At 42.0% G+C, this 25,728-nt stretch overlaps 1 protein-coding gene and 1 long non-coding RNA gene across 5 annotated transcripts; one reads left to right on the top strand and one right to left on the bottom strand.

The window, feature by feature from the left end:
- Positions 1-374: 374 nt before the first annotated feature.
- Positions 375-5,734, bottom strand: LOC120644824. Its single transcript, XR_005663961.1, has 3 exons — positions 4,450-5,734; positions 3,590-3,989; positions 375-684 (listed from the first exon to the last, which is right to left on the bottom strand). It is a non-coding gene; the product is annotated as an uncharacterized LOC120644824 (long non-coding RNA).
- Positions 5,534-24,463, top strand: LOC120644823 (achilleol B synthase-like). 4 transcript variants are annotated; one of them, XM_039921542.1, is made up of 21 exons: positions 7,453-7,549; positions 8,014-8,034; positions 8,269-8,369; positions 11,791-12,030; positions 12,487-12,681; positions 12,765-12,854; positions 13,349-13,537; positions 13,664-13,748; positions 13,850-14,016; positions 15,395-15,583; positions 15,972-16,085; positions 17,502-17,624; positions 17,720-17,842; positions 18,086-18,184; positions 18,789-18,845; positions 21,929-21,975; positions 22,070-22,213; positions 22,317-22,494; positions 22,999-23,079; positions 23,152-23,235; positions 23,868-24,463. In XM_039921542.1, the coding sequence occupies exons 1-21, from the start codon at positions 7,468-7,470 to the stop codon at positions 23,985-23,987; spliced, it is 2,529 nt and encodes an 842-aa protein (XP_039777476.1). In that variant the 5' UTR covers positions 7,453-7,467; the 3' UTR covers positions 23,988-24,463. The 4 variants fall into 4 exon arrangements, with proteins under 4 accessions (XP_039777477.1, XP_039777476.1, XP_039777479.1 ...); XM_039921543.1 differs by having other exon boundaries at positions 5,534-8,034; XM_039921545.1 differs by lacking the exons at positions 7,453-7,549; positions 8,014-8,034; positions 8,269-8,369 and adding an exon at positions 11,454-11,586 and having other exon boundaries at positions 11,780-12,030.
- The last annotated feature ends 1,265 nt before the right edge of the window (positions 24,464-25,728 follow it).

Consider the following 25,728-nt stretch of genomic DNA (forward strand, 5'->3'; position numbering starts at 1 on the left):
GGTCGACCCATAGCCCGGCATCCCGTAGGGCATGGGGGCCCTAGGGTTTGGTGGCATAGATCAGCGCGCCTCCGCAGAGGAGATGCACTCCTCCATGCGTCTCTCCAAACCGCTGATCAACTTGGTCATCATAGCGGCGAGCTATTCCACCGTAGTCGGCGGCGGTGGTGGCGGCGTTGGGGGGCTCATTCGGTCGCCTGGCATTGCTAATACCAGGTTGATAGGAACGGCGATCCTACCGCGACTGCGAAGGTTGTAGGGATGTGAGAGAGGAGGGCGAGGCTTGGGCAGCCAGCGGCATATGGGCGCCGTGGCTGCGAGGGGGCGGCGCTAGCGGTGGCGGCGAAGCGAGAGCGAGGGAGGGAAGACGAGGGTTTAGGGGCGGCCCCTTGAGGCCAAGCCGAGATTGATACTCAGCCTAATATTTTTTTCATCTAGTGGAGATTATTTAACTTACAAATTATCCCACACTTTAGCAAAGTAAATAAGGCCTAAATGAAATAAGTCACCCTGGCTCTTCTAGCCACTTGTGCGGCGCCCCTGGCGTTGGTACGTGATCCACGCCGGGGCCGTGGGCTGTTGCACCGGCTGCTGCTCTTGGGCCTGGGCCGGCTGCTTCTGGGCCCTAACATCCACACATAACTGGCGGCATAGGCACATCGTCCCACAACTGTGTCCTAGTACCTGAAAAGGTCAAAAAATTGTTAGACATGGAGGTACTATCCAATGTCAAGGCAAAGAGTGATCAAGATTTTGGTAACATCAGAATGCTATGGCAGCTTAGGAAGCTTGGTGTGGTTATCAATATCAAGGACAAGCATACTCACCTCATGAATTTGCTTAATGCTATCAGTAACCTGCATGAGTGCCTCCAGTCTCTATCAATTACTCTTGACGCAACCAGTCACAAGGGGGCTCCACTACTAGAAAATCGGCTTAAGGCACCAGTTGCAAGGAGCCTTTCGTAGAACCGGTACCCCCAAAGTGGTACCAAAGGCTGTGCCTTTGCCTTTGGTACCGGGTAAAACAACCGGTGCCTAAGCCTTCAAAATTCACGCAAAATATTCTCTTTGGTTGGGACTTGAACTCGCGACCGGTTGGTGATACCACCTGGTACCTAAGGCTCGTCTATAGGTACCGGTTGGTGGTACCACCCGGTACTAGTATAAAAGTTACCACCCGGTACCTATGGAGAGCCTTAGGTACCAGTTGATAATACCAACCGATACCTAGGGCTCATTTATAAATTCCATCCACCCCAAAAGTACCGGTATGGAGATGAACCGGTACCTATGTTGGTTCATCTCCGTACCGGTACTTTTTGAGTGGACCTGAGGCTTGTTTTCTAGTAGTGCTCCTAGCAGAGATTCCGGAGACTCTCCTGGGGTTCTGCTTGACAAGAAAATCAAAGAGTATTAGTATCCCAAGGTTCTCGAGTGGCTCTGTATCGGTGGAGACATACACATACTACAGGAGCGGTTTCTTCCACTACTGTTAACCGGCAAAAATACTCCACTTATCAAGTTAACTTTAAGTAACACCTTACTGAGGCAAGACAACCTAGTGGCCCTCGCCAATCTGCGCATGTTACGATGCCTAAAGCTTCGGCACAATAGATACACCGACAACAAACTCACATTCAAGGAGGTTCAATTCAAGAAACTTAGTACTTTCTTGTTGAGGGCTCCAACTGGATTGAAATCAGCTTTGAAGAAGATACAGCAGCTCCAGAGCTCGAGAAGATTGTTTTGTCCTTTGACAAAATAGAGTCCATTGGTGGAGTACATCACCTTAAAAAGTTAGAGGAGCTTGAACTGAACAAATATAAGAGCAGGTATTACTAGGGGCTGAGAACCGGCTGGGATCCGACATGGGGAAGAGAGAGAGCGAGAGCGGGCGGCTGCTGAATCGCCCGCTGCAGCCGGCGGCAAGCGCTCCCGCTCTCACTGCAACACATTCAATGCGGGCGCTACGACCTGATGATGGCGTCCTCCGAGCCGGCTGCCGGCTGCCGGCTGGGACTATAAAACTTGCTCTAAGAGCATGGCCAGTAATTTAGCCGGCTGCCGGCTGAATACATGTGTCAGGTCATATTTAGTCAATAATGCTGCTGACTCATATAGTAACTGGGCTATAGACTGGCTGGGAGGAGAGTTATATTAAATGCACAAGTAATCAATGTTTGCATGTGCCGATGATCTTTTGTGGCATGTGCGCTTGCCGCACGGCAGGCCGTGCCCTGCTGTATGGAGATGGCACACACAGTCCATGGCACACAGGATCGGAAAGGAGGATGATGCGCCTGCTGAGTCACCCGCAACAAGCAGACGCTTTTTCTCGGTTGCCGTGATTCAACCGGGTGACTCATCAACTGCCGGCTCCATTCTCTGTCTTCTCGTCTTACTCCTCCACATAAGATCTTTATGGCGTGGACAATCTCTCAGCTTGCTGACTAGATCTTATAATACTTGTTCTGACAAGGGAAGCAGCAACAGTATAGGCATCACTGACACCACTACCACAAACCGTGCCCCCTCTGCCCCTGCTGATACCTCTGTTGCCAATCCCCCGACCCTTCCATTGAATGCTAGTGCTGCCGCTGTCGTCCTCTCCACCACAACAGGCACTGACCCCCACCACCTCTGCTCCAACTGGTGGTGCTGCCAATCCCTCACCCAGCCTCTGTTTAGTTCCTTTTACATGTAAACGCAAAATTTTTTTACGAAGGAATCTTACCAATTTGAAGTACTAAATGAAGTCTATTTACAAAACTTTTTACACATATGAGTTGTAAATCGCGAGACCAATCTAATGATGCTAATTAATCCATGATTAAGCAATAATTAGCTGATGGTTACTGTAGAATCACTGTTACAAATCATGGATTAAGTAGGTTTATTAGATTCGTCTCGTGATTTACAGCCCATCCATGCAAAAAGTTTTATAAATAGACTTCATTTAGTACTTCAAATTAGCAAGATTCCTTCGCAAAATTTTGCGTTTACGGCTTTTTTGCGTTTACGAGGTGGGACTAAATAGGGCCCCAGTCCCCTGACCACTTCCACTTCTGCTATCGCCAACGACCATGTCCCCTCCAACCTCACAGTCCCTAACCCTGCTCCCTCTCCCACTAATACCACTGCTGACACTGTCAATCCCTCACCCTCTACCCAAACCACCTCCACTAACCACGTGTGCTCATATGATTTGCCGTTCTATGTTCCAATCTACGTGCGTGGTGTACATTTATAATCTGCTTGTGCGTCGACTGAGTGTCTGTGTTTGGTACCTTGTTCTACATTTGTGTCCCTGCACGATGGTTGAGCATAATGGCTGTGTCTATGCTCACAGATTTGGACTTGTGTGGCTTTCCTCTGTATTGACTGTGAGGCATTCATGCTGCATGGTCTGTCATGTAATAAGTGCAATGCTTGTGTGCACATTTGATATTTTGATTTGTTAATGTACTTTATGTATGTGCTACACCAATATACACAGCAGAGTATTATGCATAGCACAATCCGCGTTAGTAAGAATGTAAGGTACGATTCTGAATTCTGAAATCGATATTAGTGGTGTTTGTCCGTACCTCTTCTCGCCGTCCTGGATGCTCCTAATCTCCGTCGCGCTGTGCAGGTTCTCGATTAACCTGCTTGCGACGGCAGCGCACTCGATGAATCTGAATCTTCATGGCAAGGCCTGAACCTGACCCCACACCAATCGCCTGCACCTCTCCCTCCCCTCTCATTCACCCTCCAGGAGCTGCTTGGGGATGCCGCCTTGGAACAAACCCGGAGACTAGAGAGTGAGGTGGCCGCGATCTTCGATCTTCCTTGCCGGAATCCAGGTCGCCGCTGGTACGGTCATGACCCCATTCGCTGCAGCCAGGAATGTTACGGTATGGGCCTGCCTCGGACAGCTCAACTTCACTAGTGAATCAACTTCTGTTGGCTTTGTCTCCAAAAGCAGCTTTACCGGTAGAGAAGAATCTGTTTTCACAAACATTTGGTAAGACATCTTCCCAAATACAGTTAAAAAGGAATGGTAAAACAGCTTCTCAAATTACAGTTAAAAAGCAATGTAACGCTTAGATGGACAGGACAAACACATGTTTCAGCAAATGTTTGAGGAGCTTTATTTGTTTGAAACAAATGAGGCGCTGATGCAATTTCGCGCAAAACTTACAGTTGACCACGTACACCTGAAAGCTCTATGAATTCACGCAAAAGGCAAGGCAATCTGACAGCAGAAACAATTTGTTTAAGATAGCAGAGTTGCATAGACATATTGTAAAATGGAGAGGGCTTTTGCCTCGATACAGTACACGCATGCTGGGAATGGCTGACTTGACACATGAGAAGAATCATGAACGGGCGAAGGTAACGACACAAGTATTATATACAAAAAGAATAGTAAAACCGAATATTAGCTCTATCACTTGTAGCTTACCGGTTCTAGCCTCAGGGAACAATAATCCACGATGAGACCAATATGCTTTATCAGCAATATCAGCTATCTTCTACTGAGTGAATGAGCTTTTCAGCATTCCTGCAAGAGATAATTCGAAAAAATCGCATCTGGGGACTGAATTTTGTTCAAGGGTCTACATGTACATATATTCGACCATAATGAAGTTTCTTTTGGACATAAAGTATTAGCTTCAGCAAGATTTTGTAACCAGTGGATACAAATCTGTCAGAAGCTAAGTTTTCTAGTACAAACCTCCATGCATGATACTGATGTCACGGATCAGAATACTGCTACCTTAGCTCCAATCTGTTAGGTTCAAGACTGTTACCAAGTATCAGCATCTGCCTATAAAGACTACACCAAGGATCAGCCTATTCTTTTAAACGTATATCCAAACAATTAGCATGATCATGTCACGGACCTGAAAATCAACCTGAATACACTACCATGGTCCAACGGTAAACAAACCTCATAAGAAACAGCATATTCATATAAACTTTATGTAGGCAGAACTTTTTTACAAGACTTATACATTCTACCATGTACAACAGCATATTAGTATTCTTTTATCCAAAATACTTTTTCTATGAGTTTTCTATTGCCATGCTGCTATGTGTATCAGTCATAATGTTGCACTACTATAAAAAACATGTTATTTAACCATTTTGAAGGTATTACAAAGGATTAAAAAATATGCATGTCTATTATATTTTTGAAGCCGCAAAAACCAATTAATCTTTTACGGTTGGCAAAATTATATTTAGGGGATGAGATAAAAAGAAAACATTGAACTAGAAACAGGAACTAGAAGTTACGCATTACAATCTGACTCTTGACTTCCGTATGCATAGGACGGAGTATGGACAGAGCATAAGCAATTACCAATTTACAATCACTGGAAGCATGTGAATAAACAGATAGGTGGCCGAAAATTTTAAACATCTCATGATTGTCCTTAAAGATTAGCTGAAGCAAGTAAGCACCTAAGCATTCTGAAAGATTTCCAGTTATATTTAAAACATTGTTTGAAGCTTCGTTTTTTATTTTATTTTTGTTTGCTTAGGCGTGCAAACCATTTCTGTAGATTCCCTTACTGAAAGATGTACAACATCCTCAGTGAATGCACAAGAAACAAGGGCTGATCATGTAAAGCTCCATGGCAATCAACTGTCATGAACAACAGAACTCTCTAATAATAAACCATGCACACTTAACAAGAAAGAGCCGTTCAGAGACAAATCATATAACAAACAAGTAGATCACACAGAAGGGAGCAAAACATATTTCAGATGTGGACTGGCAATTAAAAAGCTGTATGCTTGAACAAGGATCCCAATGCAGTTTTTCAACAAGATAGGCTACTATATATTGTAATAACTACCAACAGATCACGGCATGACTTTAGCTGCCGTCCGGGTGCAACAAATTCAGGGATGATGGCACTAACCAAATAACACCAGTGCATATAGCTTACTTCAAACATAATATAGATAGACCATTTAGGTATATGAATATAATATCTGAACCAATTTAATCCCAATCTGAGTTAGTTTCAGCACCTAATAATGGATTTTCGACCCAAAGGGCATGCAACACATTACTTGTGGTTCACTGTTCTGCTGCAGTCTTTGTCATTTTAAACTTGGGACCGAAGATAGTGTGAACATATACTACCTTATTCTCAAAAAGTATCCAGGGCAATATATGGAATGAGGACTGTTTTTCAGGGCTCAACTGCTCAAGTTCAAGTGCATACAGACAAGTGAAACTTTCCAGTGCCTCCGTCTAGTGTGTCCAGCCATCAACATGACATTAATTTTCTACCACCGGGTGGTATGAAGGGCAACAAAAGGGTAGAGCAACACAAAAAAAGTACAACATTAGCTACGGGATATTAAACAATTGTTCTCATATATTACTAGTTAATAGCACGGAAGAAGACTGATGGCATGGTCATGTCATCAGATCATCATCGCATATAGCGCAGCTGGACTAATGAATCAACACCATCTGACGGATAAAAATTGTAGTAGGGAGCGATGGAACTAAACATAGTAGAACATTCCATATTATGGTTCATGATTACTGGCACTTACCGGTTCATCCTAACTTATTAGGACACAGATACTCCATGAGACATGGCACACACTGGCCCTCCAAACAAATTAGACAGGACACTAACCAACAACTTCTCCAGTACTGATAGATACAGATTGATAAGGGACAAACATCATTGGCAGCAGTGGAGAGTGGAGACCTCAGTTTAAAGGCTGGGCAACGTCAGTCTTGCAACCAGCATCGTCATACTCCTTAAGCAGGCCTCATCAATTGCTTGCTGAAATTGGTCTGTCGGGCCGGCGGCGGCTGCAGGGACGATGACGAGCTCATTCTTCTCCAACTTCTCCCGAACAGAGGCCTGGAACTCGAAGAACTCGTCCTGCGAGGCCTGCAGCCACTCGATCTCCTCCTGCAAGCGCTCCAGCAACTTGGGGTCGCGGGTCCTGTAGTCGGCGAGACTAGGGACGGGGTCGGCCTCCCTCGTCAGCGCCAGCAGCCAGCGGAGGTAATCCTCCGGCATCTCCACCAACTCCTCCGCCGATGCCTCCTCGCTGCCGCCGCCGGCAGCAGCCCCCGCCGCAGCATCGGGGTCGGCAGCAGCAGCTGGCGCTCCTCTGCCGGCGCACTCCCGCGGCCGGCGGCGCTGGAATTCTTCACGAGGTCCTCCTTGCCGGCCATCGCTGCTGGGGCTGATCCCATCCGCTGCGCTAGAAGAGGGATTGCGACGGCAGGCGCGGTCCGATTTTTTTTTTTTGGTGGAGGCGAGGTCCGATTCAGGTGAGCGGGGTTTTTTTTACATTTTTATCACTATAACAAAGGTCACTCGCTCAGCTTTTATATATTTAGCACTATTGTAGCTGCAGCTTTTACATTTTTACTATTTTAGCTAATGTGGCACTCCATGACAACCTGACATGGTGGCGCTGAGTCAGCAAGCTCATGCGAAATGTCCTTGCTGCCTCTCGTCTCCTTCTCTTCTCCCTTTCCGACAGCCGGGTCCCACAGCTTCTCCCACTGCCAGGTGGGTCCCCGTCATCAGCATCATCCTCCACCTCCGGTGCCTGCCCTATTTGTATGTTGTACTACTAGATTGCAGTAGTTGCAGCCTGAATTGCAATGGATGTAGTGCAGATTCATTTCGTTCAGACTAATTGTATGTTAACTCCTATGAACAGAATGATTTGATCATATGTTAACTCTGAATCGTTGCTAGAAATGAGCAGAATGATGTTCAACATCCTAGATACATCCTACATAGATCACTAAGATGTGTTCAAAAAAAAAACCCGTGATCAGAAAAGGTTCAGGTTTCAGTTGAAGTTTAAGTTAAGTTTTAGGTTCAGTGGTTCAGCTAAGTTTCTTAGTGATCAAGTTCAGTCTAGTGATCTTTTTCCTAAACTGAATGTGTCTAATGATTATATTTATAAACTGAATCTGTCTGAACTGAATGAGACTGAAGTTGAGCCATGTCGTCTACATCTGAAGCATCAGAAGATGGTGATAAAGGTAACTTCTGTTCACTGCTCAATGCATATTACTTCTTCTGTATATTGGACATATTACTTCTTGTGTTAACTGATATAGTGATCACTGAACACGATTTTTTTTAGTATTGCTTTCTCTGTCTTGTTTGCCAAATGGCTGACTATTTTTTCCTCTACTCATGTCAGTGAACAGATTTAGCAAGGGTATCATACTTTTTTTCCTTTCGCTCATGACAGTGGTGGATTACTTTTGCAGGCATACTTGTAGATGACCAAATATTCATCCCAGGGAACACATACAAGATATGGCTGGCCGATGCAACAAGCGTTGTATCCAAAAGGCCTCGAGTAAAAACTGTATGTTACAGATAATTTTTTATTGAATCTTTCTTTCCTGTCATGTACTAGATGTGGATCGATTATTATTTAAATGGCTTTGCAGAAATTTAATCTGCTTGGAACATACAAATTAAATGACCTGATGAACATGCCACCCGTGGAATATAGTGCAATTGAACTATATTCAAATACTATCATGTATTCTATTTGGTGATATAAATATACTAGATTCTTACGGCACAAATGATTTATTTGCCTGTGATTTATTTGCATCCATAAATGATTCTTTCATGTGTACCACAAATTAATACACAAAGATCAATTTCACATATTTGATCACCACGTTTCATGGACCTAGGCATGTATTAAATAACTTGCAGACAACCACACAGACACACCATTGTACAGGTTGTCTGCTCTATCGTCTGCGTGCGATATTCTAGACACATACAGACAGCAACTCTAACCATTGTGCTTGCCCTAAAGATGCAGTAGGGGTCGAAATGTAGAGGTTATTACTAGAGTTAAGTACAAAAATCAAGCCTTGAAAAGTTGGGGCTAGCCCCTACTCAAGGATGTAGAGGCTTGAAGTAGGGATTGTTGCTGGAGATGCTCTCATGAGTGCTAAATCAAAGATAGGCTTGTTCAATATGTAACAAAGATAAATTACAGCGTACGGACATGTGCAATGAATTTATCCATGTGGAGCACCAGGTAGAGGGACCTTATAGTTGATTATTGTCTGTCTCTAGACCAATAGTTAGAAGCGATAGTGATAGGATCTTTAGTGGTGGGAGATAGATGCTAGATGAACGCTGTGGCGAAACCAGAGCCATGGAAGCTCTTAAAATAGGGACGTTCTTGTTGGCGGCTCGAATAATAAATTTATGCTAGATGAACGGTGACGAAACCACAGACATTGAAAGCTCTTAAATAGGGATGTTCCTGTTGGCAGCTCGAACAATAATTATAGTGATTGGTACACATCATTGACCAACAGTGCTCGAAGCCCACTCATGAGGCAAGCTGAGAACTCGTCTTTATGGTGCACATACCGAAGCCGTGTTTGGTTGCAAAATTTCAAATTCCAATTTTTTTTTCGGCATCTGTATGGAGACTTAAATCCAGATGAAATAAAAAACACATTGCGACTGCTGTCTGTAAATGGCGAGACGAATCTAATGAACCTAATTATGCTGTAATTAGATGCTAAATTGCTACAGTAATGCTATAGTACATAACCTCTAATGACGGATTAATTAGACTCATTAGATTCGTCTCGCGATTTACAGATGAGTTCTGTAATTATTTTTGTAATTAGTCTATGTTTAGTACTTAAAATATAGAAAGATGTCTTTTGGCAACCAAACACGGTCCGAGTCCAATTTGATGTCCATCCAATCAGTGCCACAACGAATGAATCTAGTCAAACAAAGTTGGTGGCCGGCCGGTACTCGTTGTCATGGTACCTGACCTTCTCCATTGCCATCCATCTATCGAGAGACTAAAGTATAATCCGAGTCACATCAAAGAGATTTCTATTATTTAGAAGTATTAAATTAAGTCTAATTACAAAACTAATTGTAGAATCTTAAATTAATTCGCGAGAGGAAACTAATGAAATATATTAATCCATCATTAGTCGATGGTTACTATAGCATTACTGTAGAAAATTATGAATTAACTACTCATTAAATTTAGGAACAAATCCAATTTACTCCCCTCAACTTGTCAAAGAGTCCGAAAATCCTCAACTTGAAAACCAGAAATTTCAAACTCTCAATTCTCAAAACCGGGCAAAATGCCCCCTGCACTATCACCCTGTTCGATGGGCTAGAGCGGCTGATTTATGTGAGGGAAGAGTACTGTAGCGCATGATTGCTGTAGCAGATGTTTACTGTTGCAAAAGGTTACTGTAGAGTCCCAAATACCGAGAATCTGACCATGTGTGGTGATACTGTAGCAACGGTGGTACTGTAGCGCTGGTCCGGCTGGACAAGCCAATCGAACAGGGTGTATATGAAAGTGATTTTACTACTTGACGTGGCATATGAACCCCACATGATGTCAGGTCACATGGTAGTAGGCCCCACGTGTCAGCCTCATATCTGCTTCCCTTCTTCCTCCTATTGTGTACAGGGAAGGGAGCGCTCGCGTGCATCTGGTGGTGGTGGAGGTCATCCTGGTCGGCGGAGCAAGCGGTGCAGCGGATCTCGCGCTCAACGGCAGAGCGGGTGGGGTGGCGGCGGAACTTGCGCGCAGCTGGCGGATCTCGCGTGCGGCGGCCGAGCTCACAGCAGAGCGGGCGCGCGACGCCAAAGCTTGTGGTGGAATGGGCCCGCGGTGGCGGAGCTCACGGCGGAGCAGGCCGGCGGCGGCGCGAGCGGGTGCGCAACGGCTCGCCTCCCCGCCCGCGCGTAGGCTCCCCGAGCAGCTGGTGTCGACGCTCCTCAAGGTTGCATCCGGCGCGCCGCCTCGTGTCGCAGTGGAGCAGGCCGGCGGCAGCGGGCAGGCGTGGCGAAACAGGCTGGCGATGGCGAAGCGGGCGCGCTACGACGGATTGCGGGCCTCTCGCGTGCGTCCGTGGGCGGATGAGGGCAGATGGGCGGCGGAAGGGGCAACGGCGGCGGAGAGGAAGGAGAGATGGAGAGAGAGAGCAAGGAGGGAGAGATGATACTGACAGGTTGGGCCCACTGCCTGTGAACTGACATGTGGGGTCCATATGCCGCAACATCTAGTAAAACCACCTTCAAATAGTGCAGGAGGGTATTTGTCCAGTTTTGAGAGCTGAGGGTGTAAAATTTCTGGTTTTGAGTTGAGGGGGGATTTTCGGACTCCTTGACAAGTTGAGGGGGTAAAATGGACTTGTTTCTTAAATTTATCTAGTGAATTAGCACCCATCTGTACAAAAAAATTTATAATAGATTTTATTCAACATTTCTAAATGATAATATTTTTTTAACGTGACAGGGACTAAGTTTAGTTGGGGGAACCAAACTTAACGATTAGTCAAATAAATTGTATGATAGGAATTAATGAGTATGGAGCTGACCATGCCCAATTTCATTTATTTATTAATAGCTACTATATGCATAAATGCTCGTCGTCCATAACCCCAAATAGAAAACACCATGTACCGGTACCTCATACATGCTGGTCTATAAATAGAAAGCTAGGCTAACGATGTATGTACCTCAGCCAGCCAGCGAGCAAAGGGTCTCCTCCTGACCTCAAGGTAGTGGTGCTGTATCCTTCAATTAGCACATGTAGCTAGAGTGACTACTCGCCTTAGCTTTTTTTTTACAGTAATCCATGCACAAACAAATAATCTAATCACATGTAGATATCCATGCAAAAACTTAATTATTATCCTTTCAGAACGGTAATGATGATTTTTAGTGTCGTGACCAAGCATGATCTTCTAGCAGTTTCTTGGCAGCTCGGAAGAAGAAAGTTTGCATTGGGAGAGCGGAGAGGCAGCATGTGGAGGCTGAAGGTGGCCGAGGGCGGCGGCCCGTGGCTGAGATCCACGAACAACTTCGTCGGGCGCTCGTTTTGGGAGTTCGACCCTGACCTCGGCACGCCGGAGGAGCGCGCCGAGGTGGAGAGGGTGCGTCGGGAGTTCACGGAGCGCCGTTTCGACCGGAGGGAGCCTGCTGACCTCCTCGTGCGCATGCAGGTAACACCACGTCGTCGATCTCTCTATCGTATCTTCAACTTGTGCATGCATGATGATGTTCCTTGGTTCTGTTTGGATCTTTAGACTTTGGGCTAATTTGAGGACTAAAATTTAGCTTTTCAATTAGCCCTCTAAAGTTTAGCTCCTAGAGTTGGTTGAATCCATGGACTAATTTGAGGACTAAAGTAGTATATCCCAATCATTAGCTCTACCTTCCATGCACGGGGATGATTGGGTGAGGTAATAAAAAGTGATTTTTTGGTGGGACCCATATATGCAGAAATAGTCCCAATTAGCACCTTTTGTAGAGACTAATTTAATTACTTTAGCCCTAAATAGTCTCACATGTTTGAATCCTTTGGGGCTAAAGATGAGGGCCTAATTTTTAGCTCCTTGATCCGAACAGGCCCATTGTTGTCATGAAACAAAAAAACTGACGCATGCATGATTTTGCAGCACGCCAAGGAAAACCAGGTTCACCGACGACGCCATCTGCCGCCCCAAGCCAAGCTCGAAGAAGATGTGGTGATGACCGAAGGCATTGTGGTCGACTCCTTGAGGCGAGCGCTGGATCAGTTCTCTTCCGTGCAAGCGAGAGACGGCCATTGGCCTGGCGGTTACAGCGGGGTCATGTTCATTTTGCCTGGCATGGTACACTCGCCCACATGCATGTGTTTGGAGCTGCTTCCCCGTCGCTAGCTTGTCTAATGAATTGAGCCATGTGCTTACTACAGATATTTGCTATGCATGTCACTGGATCACTCAATGCTGTTGTGTCGGGGGAACATCGCCGTGAGATACTCCGCTTCATCTACAACCATCAGGCATGGCAAAATTCACATCTCCCGACTGTGTCCGGACATTAGGGGCGCAAATGAGTGATTTTTAGGGGCACCTTCAATTCTTATTAGTTCAAAATTTTGTACTATTTTTCTAAAATAGGATCTCACTTTGAAAAAATAGTATTTGTACTATTTTTCTAAAATGGGATCTCACTTTGAAAAAATAGTACAAAATTTTGAACTAAAAATGGTTGGAGGTGCACCTAAGGGTCATCTATTTTCACCCCTACCGGACAACATATATGCATGTTGAAGGCCTTGAAAAAAGAATCTTTTTCCTTTGCTGCTCTAGTTAGATATAGCAACGACCTGTATTTTAGTTTCTGTTTTTAGATAGTATGTATCTTTCTGTTTCTTCACGGAACTTAATTATTTTTTTTACCTTTTTGGTTCCTCATGCAAACTAGAAATAACCAAGGCCTTAACTATATATATAGGCAAAGAATTCATGTTGGAAATAAATGAAAATTGTGTAGAACGAAGACGGTGGATGGGGCACGGATGTCCGGTGCTCAAGCACCATGTTTGGAACATGCACAAACTACGTCACCTTGAGGCTGCTTGGCGAGGAGCCAAATGATGACAAGTTGGCTAAAGGGCGTGATTGGATTTTGTCCCGTGGTGGTGCAACTTTAATACCCGAATGGGGGAAAATATGGCTGTCGGTAAGAGTCCTCTCTCTCTCTCTCTCTCTCTCTCTCTCTCTCTCTCTCTCTCTCTCTCTCTCTCTCTCTCTCTCCACATCAGTGCTCAGCAGCGTCAAACTCTCTAATACTGGTAGTATGTTAAAGGTGCTTGGTGTGTATGATTGGTCTGGAAACAACCCAATTTTCCCGGAACTATGGGTCGCTCCAAAGTTTCTTCCATTTCATCCAGGTACAACTCGCATCTTGTAGTATGTTAAAGGTGAAGTAGGAACGTGTGTGTTTGTCATGGATGTGCATTGAGAGGTCTAAACTGCAATCGTTACTGTACAGGGAGACTCTGGTGCTTGTGCCGTATGCTTTATCAGCCAGTAGCTGTTCTTTACGGCAAGAGGTTTGTTGGACAACTTACACCAACTATACTAGCGCTAAGAGAAGAGATCTATAACACTGCGTACGACAAGATTGACTGGAACGAAGCTCGCAGTGCCTGTGCAAAGGTTTGTTGCATTGACCGGATTATTCCTATTTTCTGTTGTCCAATAATACAGCTCTCTCCCATCGTCATCTGAAATGGCAAGCGAATTGAAGCCACCACCGACACTACTTCGATCCGCCATCTGTCGCGTGGGAAATTATTGGCTGAACTGACTAGGTCTATTAATTGCGCTAGGCCTATTAGCTTTAGGATAAGGACGATAATATCGGCGTTTACGTCCCCTTTACTTAAGGAGGAAGAGATGTAGATCAAAGACGAGCAAGAAGTAAATAACTCAGGTTAATAGAAGATTGCTCTCCTACATGCATGCATGCAAATGAAGTGAAATTGAAGATATCATCCCAAATGCAAGAAAATTTGGAATAATAAATAAATCTAAAACCGGGCATGTAGATGAAATTCTGTTTTTTCTTTTTACAAGAAGATCTAGAAAATAAGACAGCACTTGTCACTATTTAGATGATATTTTGTTTAGAGTATCTTTTATCAAGCTAAGATGGTCATAATAAACACAATAGTATAGTCAGAATTTAATTTTGTTCATACGCTTGGTTTATGAACTACCTTTTTTTTCCTTCAAAATTTTGAATTCTCATGTACCTATCAAACATCACTCTTCGTTCCAATATTGTCTATGCAGCAATAATGGGAGAGCCTGCGTCTAGGCAGCAGCACTCCCAGTTTATGCGCGTTATGACTAGATTGCCCCAATGGCCCGGCCTTGATGGGTACTACTTCCGTTCCAAATTGTAGTTCGTTTGACTTTTTTGACTCTAAATTTGACCAATTGTCTTATTCAAAAAATTATGCAAATATTGCCAAATTTAAGTCATTCTTAAAGATATTGTATTAATAAAATTAAAACAACTCACAACAAAAAAAGTGATACTTTGCACAAAATTTTGAATAAGGCGAACGGTCAAATTTAAAGTCAAAATAGTCAAACGATCTATAATTTGAAATAGAGGCAGTAGATAGGTAGTAGGGGCACTGTTTGGTAGGTACGCTCGTTCTTGCCTCCCGAAAAGCAAGGCAATACCTTGCATGCACAGGCCGGCCCTGAGCCCCTGAGGCAGCTCGTCCGTGACCCAATCGCCTGCTCCCGTTACTCAGCTAGGCAAGGCAAGTAGGCAAGCCTCAGCAAGGAAACCAGGGGCTTCCCAGTGAACTGTGAAAATCTAGGTCATTCCTGGATGTGTCGGTTACATCTTGATTAACGTAATCGCTCACCTACAGGCAGCAATACGATAAAAAAAATCCCCTCTGCTGTCTGCTCTGAAAAAACAATACGTGAACAGTCGTTTTTACTGGGAGGAATTAATTTGTTGATTTGTTGAAGTAATTAATTATCTGTCCCATTCCTTTTTTTGTCATTTCAGGAGGACGTCCTCTGTCCACGCGGAATGTTGCAGAATGTGATCTGGACTTCACTATCCAAGGGTGTGGAGCCACTGTTGAGTAGTTGGCCTGTCAACAAGCTGAGGGAGAGAGCTCTGAGCAATCTCATGGAGCATATCCATTACGAAGATGAGAACACAAACTATATCTGTGTAGATGCTGTAAGCAAGGTAATAGCTTCCGTGGAAATTGAGGCTCCATTACGTAATTATCTTAACAAAATGCAATAAGGGCGGTTTTGCTTTATTTTTTGTGCTCTTGTGTTGGTCTTGGTGTTTTTATTGGTTTACTGATTCGCGATTTCCTAAGAATTGAGTTAGTTAAGTCAAAAGAGAAAGAAGTCTCGTTAATCTCTTCATACTCGTTCCCTAGATGCTAGGAAGACGAAGACTCTCCTCGGTGAGGAGAGGCTTTCTCGGAAGTAGGTATTTTCAGTTGTATATATAATGGTTCTCACTAATTAATCACAAAGTGCAGTGTGGAATTTTACAAAAGAAGTGCAATGTGGGCTGGTGCTTGTTGCTAGCTAATATTAGCTCATTTGTTATTGTTATCTAGCCTCTAAACATGGTCTGCTGCTGGGTAGAAGATCCGAATTCTGATGCTTTCAAGCGTCACCTTGCGAGGATACCTGACTTCTTGTGGCTCGAAGAAGATGGCATGACATCACTGGTACAAATAACTCTTCTCACGAACTTTATATCGACCTTGGTAAAAGTATAATGTTCACATTTTTTGTATCCTTCTTTTATATTTTTGCCTAAAATTATAATGGAGAGTCGGGGGCACCAATGACCTTTGATGTGCCCGCCCTTGAAGAATGAGGATGGCGGCGTCACCAGCCTCGAGAAAGGATGGCAATGTATTGGGAAAAACTAAACAAAGAGGGAATGATATGCATGGGGATGTGGGCTAGAGACAAGGGATGTAGCAGTGGTAATTTTGTCCATACAGAAATATTAAAGCTTGGATCTGAGCCCAAAAGTATCATAGATATAAAAATTGGCAAATCCCACTTATAGAATGAATTGTAATGGAATTGTTCCAAATAGTTGTATTGTAAGGTAGAGATCTTTTCAAATATTTGCAAAGGCATTCGACTTTAGGTATACATACATGGAACTAATCTATATGTATAATTTGAGTCTGACTTTTGATTGGGGTTGGGGCCGACATGTATGCCTAGCCTCACTAATCTAAATGAAGTAGCTCACTGTCATACTGAGTCTCCCCAACACATTAATAAAAGTTTTAGGTGTGAACTCGAGATTTTAGTTTTATTATCCACCTTTTGACATTAGGTTCTCACGTAGATCTGGCCACACCAATCCGCACAAGGTAGCTTATTGTGGGAGGGAGTAATAGACATCGGCTTATATTTATTGCATCTTGTGGCCTAAAGAACCTGCAGGGATGCTTAATCTCTACCATTTTTTTTGCAAGCATGGATAGGCTCTAGCAACATCGAATGGGCAAGTAGGGTTGGTATTTATAGCTCAACCCTCCAACTAGCCATTTGCCCAACCGATATCAATGTTTCTCTTATGCCGGCCGATGTGGCGTGAAATTCACACAATGCTGGATAAATATGTTTTGTGCATCATTTCAAATTCGTCATTGAACTCCCGATCAAAAGATAAAATCTAAGAGTAGATTTGAAAGATATATAGTCAAATCCATGGACCCCTCCTTCTTTGAGTAATAATCAACACAAAAATCAATAGTCCAGCATGAAAAACCTCTATGCTCCCTATCAAACAGCATGTAAACAAAGCACTATTAAACTCTTCGCATTCTCTGTATAGCTCATAAAGTTCATATCGCCCCCGCGTGTGTAGTTTTGTTTAGTACCGCGCACCATTCCTTGGTTGTCCGGCCAGCCTGTACACTTTACAAAACCTTAGCCTTGTCTTCAACTACATTTCTTTGTCACATATACGGTAGATCTTCTCTAAGTTCATACTTCTTCACTATTCAATACTACCGAATTTAATGTCCATAATAGATTGGAAATATTTAAGGTGCACTGAGATTCTAAGACGGGTTTTGCTAATCTCAGAAAGTGATTCGGACATTTTATCATGATAGGTATATGATGGCTGTAACAGCTGGGAAACTTCATTCATAATTCAAGCATTTTGCGCTACTGATCTTGTAAATGAGTATGGTGCAACTGTCCAAAGAGCCCATGACTTCTTGAAACATTCCCAGGTTTTCTTTTCTCTCTAAAGCATCTATCATACAAAAGTAATCGTTCTTCTATAAACGATCTAATAACACAACATGCTTGGTCTTGCTTGATGAAGCTTATGTGGAATCATCCTGGTGACCTAAGTTACTGGCATCGTCATATAACAAAGGGTTCATGGGCTCATTCAACTGCAGACAATGGATGGGGTGTATCTGATAATACCGGAGAAGCACTCAAGGTCATATCTTCATGTTCACATTTTACATCTTGATGGACACAAGTGGTGAATATAAACATAACCTTATTCTTGTTCACATTTTACATCTGATAATAAGGATAAAAAAATGTAACCTTAATTGATTAGTGTCTGTGGCGTCTAGCACACTAACCAAACGGGCAAACACTCATCTTGGTTTGTTGTTCATCCCAAGTTCTCCAATTTGTAATTATAGAAAATCATTACTACATAATTTTTTTCCAGGCTACACTCTTACTATCAATGATGAAGAGCAGCATTGTTGGTGATCCAATACAGAGAGATAGGTTGCATGATGCTGTTGATTTCCTTCTATCAATTATGGTAAGGAATGATGGATTAATTTTGCTAACGTAATGTCATCAGACATAATTTTGTAATCTCCTAACATTCTTCATTCACACCCATGAAAATTGTTACATTGCATGCCAAAATGTACATATGTGCATGGCATGAAAATTGTCCATGTTGCAATTTGGGAACACTGCGACAAATTGTATCTTTCCTGCCATACTTCAAGGAATATTCAGATGAAGAATTTATCTGCACCCAGCAGTGAAATTCTGCCCATGCTGATCAGAAATTATCTATTCAGTAATAGTTGCAGTAATTATCACTAAAAAATTTGTTGGGTAATTATTGTTCAACAATATTGTCTGCTAGGTGTAGAATTGTTGCTACACCTAAATAATCAAAGTTTGATGAATTAGGCTATAAATCTGAAAGTAATTAATGCAGATAATCTGCACAACTCTTTACTGAACTAATGCTAAAAAACTCTTTACTGAATTCTCGATAGCTAAACTATAAACTTTACTGAAACTACTATTGTTACTATATCATTCTTTCATGACTCTCTAGTCTCTTTTTCATGTGTCGCCACAGTTCTAAGCTGCAAAGATTAATGGTTAATTGTTTTTACATGTAGAACAAAGATGGTTCCTTTTCAACGTACGAATGTGAAAGAACTTATTCCTGGTTAGAGGTAAGTTTTGTATATTACGTTGCAACATTACAGCAGAGCATCTTACTCTCTAACCACTATGCTTTTCTTTTTCTTCTGTGGAGAACAACTGATCGATGCCTACTTTGAACAGCTAATGCCTTTCCTGATTTCGTTCTCGATTGTTCCCTCCATAGGATGTTGTAACTTGTCAACGTAACGTAACTAATCAATTCAGTCACCTATTCGGTCATGGTCAGTCTAGACTTTGATTCTGTAAGCTGCCAATACTCAACAGACCACAACTGTTATACATTTATATGTTACGTCCATATATAATAGGGATCTAGTTTTTTCAAGGTAATGTATAGTACTTCATGTTATTAATGGCACTGGTTAATTGATTTATTCTCTCTCCCTTGCTTCTCTCTCTATCTCTTCCTATCTGCTTGTCCCGTCTTCTCTCTCTGTGCGCTGGGCCACATGCCAGCAACGGTTGTCCACATCATGGTGAGGAGTAGTGATTAGGGAATCCCAGGCCGGGAATGTAAGTAGGTATAGGAATGTACTACCTCTATTCCAAATTATAGCTCGTTTGACTTTTTAAACTTCAAGTTTGACCATTTCTCTTATTCAAAAAACTTGTACAAACATATTCAAATTTAAGTTATTTTTGAAGAACTTCCATTAATAAAGAAAGATATAACAAAAAATATGATATTTTGCTAAATTATTTAAATAAGACGAGTGGTCAAACTTGGGATCAAAAAGTCAAACGAGCTATAATTTGAAACGGAGGGAGTATGTAGGACTCGGAATGCCAGTAACGGTTGTTCATGTCATGGTGAGAACTAGGAATGTAAGTAGGTATTACCTCCATGCCCTTTTATAAGGCGTGATTTGATTTGGCACGGTCTTCTAAGCTCTACTTTGACCATAAATTTTTCTTTTAATATATTTTGTTACTACACATAAAACCATAATCATAAGGATGTATTTTGAAGTACAAACCTGATGGTACTACTTTTGTATTTAAACTCATATATTTTTAAAATGATTGCTAGTCAAATGTTTTAAAGTTTGAATTCTAAAATATGTGCACGCCTTATAAATGGGAATCGAGAGAGTATCTAATTGTATTTTATGGGTCAGATGATTAATTACTATGCATGCAACTCTAGTTCATTTCTCCTCCAAAATTTGTTCTATGAAATGTTCTAATTTCTTTTTATCAAGTTCTTGGGTCCGCTATTGGCTTAAAGAACTTATGACTTTCATCTCTGACGAATAGTTTTGGCATGTGCAGCTAGAGAGAGAGAGAGAGAGAGAGAGAGAGAGAGAGAGAGAGAGAGAGAGAGAGAGAGAGAGAGAGACTTTCTTGCTCTTTAGTGATCATTCTCCTCTACATACAAAGACGAGTTGCCTAACCGTCATGAATTGATTGATAGAAATCGAAATCTATTTGAAGAATTTGATATCTAGGTTCTTTATCAGTTTAGCAAACTTAATGGAAAAAAGGAAATGCCTGTGTTTATATATATATGCATTGAAAGGAGTCGCATATAGCCTATGGGTGAATTATGTAGCTTAAAACTTTATTCTACAACTTTCACTATTTTGCATCAAAGTAAACTAGATCATGCAATCCAAATGTGCATATAGTTAGTCCAATCACGATCTATATGGATGTCGGAGAAGAAACAATCCAATCGGGAATTGATAACTAAAATCCGGAACACTGACACACATAAACCACTTACAACGCAACTCAATGCAACAGATACAATCAATACATAATCTCGAGGCAAATCTTATCATAGTCCATAGATTGTTACAAAGAATATAGTACCATTAGTCCACAGCAAACACAACAAAATAGATCAATAGAACAACAGATATTGATTTTTAATCATTATACAATATGACGAAGCACCAAAATTAGAGATTGTAAAGGGAAAAAGAAATAAAATAATGGCCAAACCCGTCCGGTGATCTGGGCTACCATGCACATGCATGCCGACAATCAGGCCACACGCGCGCGCACAACTCTTGCACACTACGCCAGCAGCCAGCAGGCCATTTTTTCGCTGTAAAAATGGAATCAGTTAGGATACATGGAATTTCCTGATCCCGTTTTCACCCCATACTAGTCCTAGAATAGTCCAAGATCATTGAGATCATCCTGGCTGCTGTGCAGGGTCCCAATCCCACCAACACGACGTCTTTTGCCGGGATCAGTGCTTCCAAGGGGTCAGAGCAGCCCCTTAAATAGGTCTTGTTCGGTTAGGAAGGATTTGAAGGGGTTGGAGGGATTTGGAGGGATTAATCCTCTACAAGTCAAAATCACTCTCAATCCCATCCAATCCCCCTCAACCCCCTTGGGGATTGAAATAACTGAATAAGCCTATTGTAGCTCAATCTGCTATTGCTGCCTCAGGAGTTGAAATCGGGTGGCAGTATGAGCTTGGCGGCGGCGCTGCATGAGGGTGGTAACACAAAGAGATGAAGCTATTCACGCAACCACTAACGCCCATACAAGTCTGGCTTGCCTAGTACACTCGATTATGGATTATACCACTAGAGATAGCCAAAAAGGTCATTTTTGCATTAGATGAGCCTGGATTAGGCCAAGCAATCAAATACTAAGAGGATTGGTTACACATGCAAGGGAATCAAACGCTCCATAAGGTTATGCGGGGGCACTTGGCATGTCGTTCTCTCCACACCCCACATCTTTGTTGATACGTGTGCGAGCTAGCCACCAGTCCTCGACTCTCAGGTCATGTGTATAACAACTCAAAGCATTCTATTCACAAGAATAACCGGGAGCAAAAGTTTTGTTGTCTTGAATTTTTAACACACACCCTCTTCAATTTAGCACGTATCTTCTGAATGTCGACATCTTAGTGCTAATTACTCACGAAATTATATTTATACCATTTTGTATCATATCACTATTCTAGTAATTTTTGCAGAAGTTTGGATGCACCTTCAGTTTCACAATTTTGATAATCATGTTCATTTAAGTATTAAGAATTTCGTAGATGTATTTTGTATCCTGTAATCTTAATTACTTGATCCAGTTCCACTAGACTCAGATTAATTTTTCTCTATTACTTAATTAGGTTCTCAGCCCTTGTCAGAATTTTCCAAATGTGATGGTCGATTATCCGTAAGTTACGCACATGACATTGCTTAAAAAAATGACTAACATATTTATACTTTACTTCAAAGAAGTAATTCATGAGCTCTGGAAAAATTCACAGATCTCTAGAATGCACTTCCTCGGCGATTCAAGGCCTGGCACTTTTCACCAAATTATATCCTTATTACCGTAAAAAAGAGATCGATGATTGTATTTCAGGAGCAGCAAAATTTATGGAGGGTAAACAACGAGAAGACGGTTCATGGTTTGTTATATTGCAACATGCACTGCCTTACCTTACTCAAAACATTCTCTCTTCTACAGTTCTACTACAACAATTAATAACATATTTAGTTATTTGTTGACAGGTTAGGTACTTGGGCTGTATGTTTCACCTATGCCGCGTTCTTTTCAGTTAAAGGATTAGTTGATGCAGGAAAAACATATGAGAATAGCTCTTCCATCAGGAATGCATGCCACTTCCTATTGTCAAAGCAGCTCATTACTGGTGGATGGGGAGAAAGCCATGTTTCTATGAGAACTGAGGTAGCCTATTTTCCTAATATATATAATTAATTCATTAGATCCTTCTTCCGTTTTTAGTAGCCGGGTGATAACTGGTAAGGGGACTTTGCACATAAGATACTTTAAGGTGAATCAGGCTTGTTAGAACTCCATCTATGATATATTAATAATACGGTAAAATGATCTTAATTGTCCCAATTTATAACAATATTTGGCGATATTGATTGAATGTGCATGCTCATGCACATGCTCATGTATATACTAATTAAATGGGGGGGGGTTAATAATTACCTTTTTTGGGATAATTTTTAAATCCAAGAATGATTCCTTTTGGGGTTGGAGGGATTGGAGTTTAGATTTAAATCATCTAAGAGATTTTTTCTATTTTTCCTGGACCTCTTTTTCTCAATTTCATTTCTAACTATACTTGCTCAATTGGTTTACTGAAATACCAATTTTTTATATTATCTAGATGTTGCATCATAAATCATCTTTTGATCTATATCTTCTTTGTCAAACTAAAAGGTTTATGAAAATATCAAAGGCAATCGTGCTCATGGAGTGAACACTGCATGGGCTATGCTGGCTTTACTCTATGCTGGACAGGTATGAATTGTACGTTCATTCCATATATTTTTGACAAGTATACACTATCCATGATCTTTATTGGATCACCAGATGGAGAGAGATCCGACACCACTACATCGTGCTGCAAAAGAACTAATCAATATGCAGTTGGAAACAGGAGAGTTTCCCCAACAAGTAGGTTTCCATTTCATTTGTACTGGTTGTGGCACTTAAAAAAGCAAACTTGTTGTGTTCGTTTACTTTCAGTAGATGTTTGTTGGGACAAACTGTTGACGACATCAAAATATTATCATTTATCATTTTAATCATTGAAGGAATGACGACATCAAAAAGAACTAATCAATATACATAGTGACTAGAATATGTAACTTGGCACATAGAATTAAGAAGCTAGGTAACCAATTCATAGAGACATTCTAGAGAATTTGAACAAGCAACTGTGCCTTTTGGTACTACGCATATACCTGTCACTGGGTATCCATACCCACTCCCCAAATCCACACCCACTTCGAACGGGGAGGGTGTGGGTAGAAAATTAATTACCCATTACAAATGGGGAGGGTACAAAATGTATCCATGGGGTATATTTATAATCTATTACAAAGTTAATTATCTATTGGATATGGGTGGGATTGGGGAGGGTAAGAAGTGGATAATTATCATTTGGATTTGGGTGTGAACAAGAGTGGATTTGCCCATACCCTCCCCAGTGGCAGATATATATAGCAACGCACATGGTAGGTGTTGGTGTTTATTGTCCGATGTCCATCTGTTTTTTGACTTTTCTTACATTTATTGGATCATAGGAACATGTTGGAAGCTACAACTGTGCTATTATCTTCAATTACCCCAACTACCGCAACGCATTCCCTATTTGGGCTCTTGGAGAATATCGCTGTCGTCTTCGTGCTATGAATGAGAAATGAGTCCAAGCATATAACATGGTGACAAACAAGTGCGTATGGCTATGCTAGAGGATATTATATACCCAGCCCATCATACAAACATTGTCATAAATAAAATCCGCACGGTTCTATATATGTATAGGATCTGCAGGAGTATCAGTGCATCACATATACTACTAAATAAATGTGAAGATGTAAAGCTAAGGTTGCTTGATGTTGTATGTTTCTAACCCACTTCTTTCGAGAACACAAAAAGCAGGATTATATAAACAATGCTATAATAGCATTATTTGATGATTAAAATATTGTATGATTGTAAAGTTCTCATTGGCAAGGTGATGTGTGGATTCTTATGTAATCGGGGGTCTAGCTATCAGTTAGGTTCATTCATCCCTTGCTGCAGCTTGAATGGAAGAGTTTGACATGTGTCCGTGTAAAGGAAATTTTACTGTATTTTTTGTTGATCTTTTGTGACAAGTGAAGGAAGTTTTACTGTATTTTTGGTTGATCTTTTGTGACAAGTGATATGCCAAGTAGAAGTATTTCTAGGCATAAATATTGCAGTAGTTTCTCCTTTGCTGGACAAAAAGGCCAAGGAAAAAAGTTCCAAATTCAAGTCCGCAAGCCAGCAACCCATTTGATGCATAGGCTAGTGATGAAGTGCTATTTTATCATTCATATTTGTGAAATATGTTTCGTAATATAATGTTAAGAATATACGCCAACAGATATCTAGAAATATACATATAGGAAATATCTAGCGTAATGTAGCATAAATGATGGAAAAACAAATGCTGGTAACCTAGCTGCAGATCAATGGTTTAATTTTATATCAAGATGGGGCTAAAGGATCAACTAAGGACAATAGCGGCCACGCGCGAAGAAGGCCACCAGAAGGAGCAAGTACACGGCGCCGCTAGGCTGAATACAGGGGGCTCCTATATAACTTGCGAAAGATGTATAAGCTATGCATCTATAAAGTCCATTAGGCCCAAATTAGCTTCAACATTTTTGAAAACTAGTTGAACATTTGAAAAATAGAAGATTCAACATTTTTTACAGACTATTTTAACATCTCATGAAAATAGATTCAATAAATCAAAATCTAGATCAATATTTTTTTTTTCAATCCAACTTCTCGGGCGCCAGCGGGGAGGGGGGCGCAGGCCGCGGCGGGCGGCGGAGGCGAGTGACCCGCAAGTGCAGGCGACGATGGGGGTGCACGCGTGTGCGGTGGCGCGCCAGCAAAGGCTGGCGCAAGCGCGGGTGGCGGAGGCGGGCACAGTCGGCGGGCGTGGGCGATGGCACCCTAGTGGCGTCGTCGGGACGGAGAGAGAGAGGGGAAGGGTGAGGAGAGACAGGAAGAGGGAGCTAGGGTTTGGGTGAGGGAGCTAAGGTTTGGGTATGAATCCAACAGACGTGGTTGGTTGCATGAATCTCAGACACTGGAAGGTGGGGGAAGAAAAAAACTTCCAAAAGATATATAGGATTGGCGCTAAATCCAAGGTTTTGGGATTTGGACTGAATGGGCGATCACCAAATTTCACCCATTTCAGCAAGGGCCGACATAAAATTAAACCGGCCAAAAAATTTGGGCCCAATTAAAATTTAGGGAAAAAAGCATTTTTGCCCCTATTTCAAACTTCAATGGTGATTTTACCCCCACTTTTTAAACTTTGTGATTTTACCCCTGTAACTTTGAAACGAACGAGCCATTTACCCTTGGTTTATAACATTGTTAAGTTTGATCGGATTAAATGGG

This window comes from Panicum virgatum, chromosome 8K (genome assembly GCF_016808335.1).
Source record: "Panicum virgatum strain AP13 chromosome 8K, P.virgatum_v5, whole genome shotgun sequence".
Taxonomy (NCBI): Eukaryota; Viridiplantae; Streptophyta; class Magnoliopsida; order Poales; family Poaceae; genus Panicum; species Panicum virgatum.